Source organism: Sphaeroforma arctica, assembly GCF_001186125.1.
Source record: "Sphaeroforma arctica JP610 unplaced genomic scaffold supercont1.42, whole genome shotgun sequence".
Taxonomy (NCBI): domain Eukaryota; class Ichthyosporea; order Ichthyophonida; genus Sphaeroforma; species Sphaeroforma arctica.
Window position 1 is genome coordinate 19,191 of NW_014040516.1, and position 6,706 is coordinate 25,896.

At 37.3% G+C, this 6,706-nt stretch overlaps 2 protein-coding genes across 2 annotated transcripts in view; one reads left to right on the forward strand and one right to left on the reverse strand.

Annotated features, from left to right (window-relative positions):
• Positions 1 to 553, reverse strand: part of SARC_01113 (hypothetical protein) — a gene marked incomplete at both ends in the record, with an annotated part of 7,474 nt that extends 6,921 nt beyond the window's left edge. The window contains one exon of the mRNA XM_014305161.1: positions 481 to 553. Coding sequence (XP_014160636.1) covers positions 481 to 553 — 73 coding nt within the window. The remainder of the gene's footprint in view (positions 1 to 480) is intronic.
• Positions 554 to 6,109: 5,556 nt separating this feature from the next.
• On the forward strand, positions 6,110 to 6,382 carry SARC_01114 (hypothetical protein; the record flags this gene model as incomplete). The annotated part of the gene is made up of 1 exon (XM_014305162.1): positions 6,110 to 6,382. The coding sequence occupies one exon, from the start codon at positions 6,110 to 6,112 to the stop codon at positions 6,380 to 6,382; it is 273 nt and encodes a 90-aa protein (XP_014160637.1).
• Between the last annotated feature and the right edge of the window lie 324 nt (positions 6,383 to 6,706).

Genomic DNA, 6,706 nt, shown 5'->3' on the forward strand with positions numbered 1-6,706 from the left:
AATAGATAGATAGACAGCGATAAAGATGGCTCGATAGAAAGAATATAGATAGAGAGATAGATAGATAGACAGATAGATAGATAGGTATACAGGGATATTGTAGCGCTCACATACGTAAACATATAGTTCACATACATATTAGAACATTGCTGCGCCCACATATTATCTATAATCATGTATCACTGCCCTTGTTCACAAAGAGTGCACACCTCAAGTTCGTGAATTTCAAAGTGTACTGAATTCCAAGAGAAGTGTATTCCATCGCATGATTCACCAGCATACTATAACTATATACGCTTCTACAATACTATGGATTTGGCAGTTTTTTAAGGGGCACATCCTTTTCTTAATAAACCAATACAAAAATTTCTTTATTTAACCTACTTGTGCACAAAGCAGTGACTACATTGTTTGAAACACTTTATTTGTCCTGCGTGCAGAGCAATAAGGGAAAAAATCCATTGCTTACAGCAGTAACACCGGCGATCTGTTTTCCTACGCAATGTTGAGACAGTGTGCGCCGACACCTTTCCACCTCAGCTAGCTCTGGCATCCCTGTACATACACCGCCAATCTAAACTTCGCAGCAGCGTGCATCTATTGTACAACTACTAAAGTCAAATAAATACATACGCATAACAATATGAATATGTACATATGTATGATTACGTACGTATATATTTAAATGAAGTGACGCAATCGCTTGTCATCAAATTTGTAAGCACGCGTGTGAAGTGTTTTTTAAATTGTAAAGGTGACTTTCTTTTAAAATATTTTTAAAATACGATTTGCGTTAAACAGCGTATATATCGTTATGGCCCTGTGGTTGACTGTATTTATGGGTGGATGTTCGGAGCTCGTCGGTTCAAAGTTTTCGGACACTTTCATTGCGAGTCTGTTTCATTAGTACCGCCAACTGTCTTATGCTATTACTTATTCCTCTGGATATTGTTGCGGTCAAAGGCAATTCGGGGCAAATGAGTTTTGACCCATATAAACGTTTTTAAGCTTTTTAAAAAACACAAGTCGAAACAATATACATTTATGTTAAACGTTAATTTGTCTCTTTTAAACAAACGGATTGAAGCCACACACTGGACGTTTGGACCGTATTTGTTAAATAGACGCTGCACAGTGCACAGTTTCCTTCCGATGATGCCAGTTGAACACGAAAATGTCGCGAGTTCATCTGGTGCTTTCCAAAACTACCAGAATTAGGATGCTGTTGAAAGTTATAAGACTAGCTCTACTAGAGAAAGAAAAGCTGTACTAAATAGTCCCGTAGTGCCAGATAGGCCTATTTCTTATCCCACTATATACATTCAGCTGCTCATTGTTTTGTGAGGCTCTACTAGCTATAGTGTGTGTTTAAGGAGTTGCTGGTGTGTATTTGGATAATAAATAAGTATTCGTTCGAGTGGTGCATTTATACATATGTCACAAAACCCGCTATGCATTTCACAAAACATTCATTTTCTTCAAAATAAAAAAATTCTGTTTGTATTGATAAACGTCCTTTTGCCTTACATTCCTCACAATGTATATGTTCGATTATTGCTAGGTGCGGAACTGCTTGTATACAGTTGTAGAGATTCTTGATGTCCAATTGCTCACATAGTGCACATACAACTGTGTCGATTGCCGATTATGTTATATAGCTAGGGTCGTGAACTATTCATCCACAGGAAAGAAACTTTCCCCTACAACTATACCCCGTCTGTAAGTATTCATGCAATAACTTCAGAAAGGATCACTTGCGTCTAAAAACTCACAATCTGAGACAAACGTCTGTCCAGTCTCCATCTATCAGGGTCACCCTGTGAATATAGATAATACAAACGGTTGAAGCCCCTTTAGAACAATCTCACATCAGCACACACCATACACTACTCTAGAGAGAGACTCTCTTTATGTCTCCCCCTCTCTACATAGTCTCTTCTCACTCTCTCTCTACTACAGTACTATTTAGTACTTCCTACTCTCTCTCTCTCGCTCTCTCTACTACATAGTAGTAGAGAGTGTGAGAACTGAGAAGTATGTATTATACATAGCAGTAACAAGTCTCGAGAGTAGAGAGTAATAGGAGTCTAGAGAACACTGGGTCAGTGGGTTTCAGAGCTCTGCTGCTGATGATGATTCATCAGAGTGCGAAATGCAAAGTCTCTCCAAATGTACATAAATAGCCTCTACTACTGAGTCTCCAGGGGTCTCAAGGCCCTCCGGCCTCCAGGCTCCAGCAGTCGAGCTGCGAGCACATCAAATTCCGAATTCGTTTTTGATTTTGTGGCTTGTATGGTGATTGGCCAGAGATGGGTATTTCTTGTTGCAAATTGGTTTTTTTTACTCTTTATATATCTTGCGAATCAATGGGTAAGACTCTCTTGGGTTTAGAGTCAGTTTAAGACTTCGGTGGTTTCTACATATCATTCATAAGCCTCATTTTTTCTACTGTAGTCTGAAAAGTACAAGCTGTTTGTTCGTGTTATTGTTAAATATCATCGCGGTATATATAATACACGGCCCTCTGGATTTCTAGGGTCTCGACTTTCGCAGTCTCCGACTCGAGCGTAAACCAAGTTTCTCTCTTTATGTATGCATTTACGACAATCTCAAATAAATTTAGCAGAGACTCCAGAGGGGACAGAGGGAAGTATCAACATGTATTTTGTTCTAAAAAATGGGGTTTTTTGGGTGATATTATTGATTTCTTTTGTAAAAACAAATGTAAAAATTTATTATTTTACATACAAAGTGTTTTTTTAGTTTGTTTTAAAAAAAATACTGTATGCCTATACAAATTGAGTATGTACTGTATAGCACCTAAATATCTAGGTAATTCGGGAATTGACTCGGGTCAAAAACGATTTTTGGACCCTAGTAGAGAAAAATAAAAATAAAAATATTTACCACCACGGATAAACAGGATGGCCGCGAAGAGGCAAAAGGTTAGAATAATTTGGATAGATTGTCTTTTTTGTTCTTGGATGGCTTTGACTTTTGAGTCGTATTTAAATCGTAAAAATTTATTAAATGTCCCGAATGTTTATTATAAAAAAATATACATATAAATATGTACCACAAAAAACGGTATTTTCAAAAACAAAAAAACAAAAACTTATTTGCTTCTTTAATAAATGCAAAACAAGCTCTGTGGTTTCAGTTTTCAGTCCTCCCCTGGGGCCAGCGATTTTGGGTCTTTGGAGTTTGGGACTAGTTCGACTTGAGTAGGGACTATTTAGTAGAGGGACTGAGGTCTGAGGAGTGAGGACTGTGAACTGGGGAGTAGGGAGTGGTCAGTGGGGTCGGGAGAGTGGGGTCTGGATTTACCGGAATCAGTATTACAGACACAGTATACATATCACTGCGGGAATTGGGATTCAGGGAAGTCATATGCTAAGTTCGATGACGCAGTTGTGAGTAATCATTTTGTGGGGAGTAGCTAATGGACTCTATTATTGGCTGTTGCCGAGCTCTGTCTACTTAATCACAGATCACAACAAAATTTGGTTTAAACGTGTTGTAAACTAGTTTGCAAGTCTACTCCACTATACTGGTTAGCGTTGTACTATCAATTGACATATCGGCTTTGTATTTACGACTTAGTTTGAAACAATATATTCAAATATTAACACAGCCCTGTCTCAATGTGTTGTCATAAATAGTTTCAATGTCGAATATTGAAAAAGCGGGAAGTGGAAAACTCGTAGGCTTTTCTGAAGCTCCGAAACTAACCGAGGTCCAATCTACTTCTGTGCACTTCTTCGTCTTCGGGTTTATACACTCTTTTGAGTCTTTTATTGTATACAGTGCAATAGACTATAAATTTTAGACAGTAGTACAAAATTTAATAGTATACAATTATACACTTTTTAGACTACACTTTTCGCAGTATAAAAGAAGTATCTGGGATCATTTCGGCCTCATTACAGGCTACTGCCTTTAAACAACACGTAAAAAATAATCTACAGTACAAACATTTCTCAGGTGCTCTGCGAAGCCGGTCTCAACTCTGTATCGATCTTAATCAGCATGCACTCATTCACCAAGTATGAATATGACCGTGTTTTCCTCCTGCTTTGGGTGGCTATCATCTTGAACTCTATCTCCTCTGATGAACGAGTGGAAACCCTTGTTAGTGCGGACCCTGTGAGATGTCGCGCCGATGTTAGCTGTGTCAGCGTATTGCAACAACCCGGCTTAACATCCACGCAACGGGCTGTTGTTGTGGGAAACGGCAATTAACCCTTGTGGAGCCCTATTGACTGGGGCTCCTGGTTTTCCTGTTAGAAGTATATATATATATGGATATGTATATATGTATATGTATATATGTACATATTGTAATACCACGCACAACATACTACACACAAACATCGCAAACATCATCGGGACGCCGCGACAATTCTATAAGTAGTCCGAAAATGGGACATATGCAGGGCCTGAGGTTTTGATTTGAACCTATGCTTATGCTTCTGCAGAGTGAGCAGCGTTATCACTCGCAGGTTTTTAAATAATAGCTTTTTTTTTATAGCTTTGGGGCTGAGTAAATAAAGGTTCGCATTGTAAACTTTACATTCCTTCGATTTCGATATATCCGTGACTTTTGATGCATTTTCATTATATTCATTTGCACAGAACGAGATAGGTACAGTATTTTTGGCTTTGTATTATTCACTCACCCTTTGTCAGTCTCTCGACTGATACAAGTAATCCTATACCATTTCCCCTAAACTTGAATTAGTGATCTGGTGGTTTATGATGTCCAGGCAGACACACTACGGCTGTGTTGTCCAATTTGATCAAATACGCACTTACAAGGTATTTTTTTTTGATAAATTCACAATAAACATTGCCAAACTGAATTTTCATGTCCTACAAAATCATGTGAACGATTGTAAAGTCTGCTATTCGAATTGGTGTATGTTTAGGTAAACATATACAGATGCAAAGCGAAATATAGAAGATAATAGGCATTTAAAGTGCTAATAACATCCGCAGGACGATGAATGTCTGGGAATTCTCTCCATCGTTCCGGGTTAAGATCGATACTCCAACAGAAAAGCTATCCTAATCTGAAGAATTTGTCGACAGATTGTGCTCAGAAGAAAAATACACATGTAGACAAATCATCGCCTCATCATCGACGAATCAATTCATCTGAGAAAGCAGTCAAAGCAGAATTATTTATCGGAACGTGCTGCATATTTGATACATGTACGAGAGTATTACCGAATATGATTACAGTCCTCTACGGCGGCAATGAGATGGGATGATTGAGGTGGATATGATGCATCGAATAATTTTCTCGTCTGTATACAAACCTGACTTCGCCTGTGTATATCATAGTGAGTCCTACCTAAAAATCAACACACAGATTAAACTTTATGTAATAAATCATGTACTTAACGTGGATACATAACGCAAGGATACATGAAGGCTCTGATTTATTCTTATTACCACTTTAGCATACTGCACGCGTGTGTGTCTTCTGTTTGAACCCATTTTTAGCACATCAAGCCAAGATAAGTTAAAGTTGTGAATTAAAAAGTGATGACAATATATATGTATTGTTTTTTATACTCTTGTGTACATAATCAGCTGGCTGTGACTTTTTATCCTCATTACGTTTTGTGACAGTCCGAACAGACGGTAAAAGTTTATACATTTTGTTTATTGTATAATATCTCTACACGTTTTACGTTAACGCGTACATGGATTTACCATAACGTAATGAGGTTTGCTTTTTTTAACTAAAAATAAATATAATTCTAAAATAATTAGATACCTAGTATAATTGTTTGATTGGAAGACAATAATAAGACTGTGCCTAGTTTTATTTCTTTAGGTTTGGTGCAGCACATAATTGGTAGTGTGGTGATGTTCGCTCTAGTGCACAATATATTATAAGACCAAAATATAGTTGTATTTATGTGGTCAGTGTTCATTCACTATGTGTATATACTAATAGTTGCGATTATTTAATGATACTGAGAGTGTGTATGTGTCAACTATTAGCTGTGATTCATAGAACATATAAGTAGTACACAGCATTGTACGTCGTGATATCCACTACCGCACACATATGTAGAATACATTGTTTGTGGACAAGATGTCGTCAAATAGCCCAACCACAAGACTCGGAACCGAAGGTTCCAAAAACAACCCCCATTTTGGTTCTCGTCTATCACCTAATCCATCACCCGACTTATCACAGCCTAATCGCAGCATGTCACTCACCACAGCCAAGCGCAAGTACACCATTCCATCGCTTGAAGACCATAATATGACAGCCGCGTTGCATGAGATCGACTCACTGTCGTCTTTCGTGCCCGCTGGGAAAAAGCCTGTGCTGGCCAGGGTGGTTTTGACAGGAGGTATGTAAATAGTTATTTTAGTATATATATTCAAAATAGTGTGTATGCGAAATGGAATGATACGTTCGTACGGTGAGTATTTTTTTCAAGGTTTATGCACACACACATGCATATATATGTATATATAGCATATGTATATATATATATATAGCATATTATATATATATATATATATATATATATATATATATATATATATATACATACATACATACATACATACATACATACATACACATACATACATACATACATATATACACACACACACATACATACATACATACGTGCATACATACATACATACATACATACATACATACATACATACA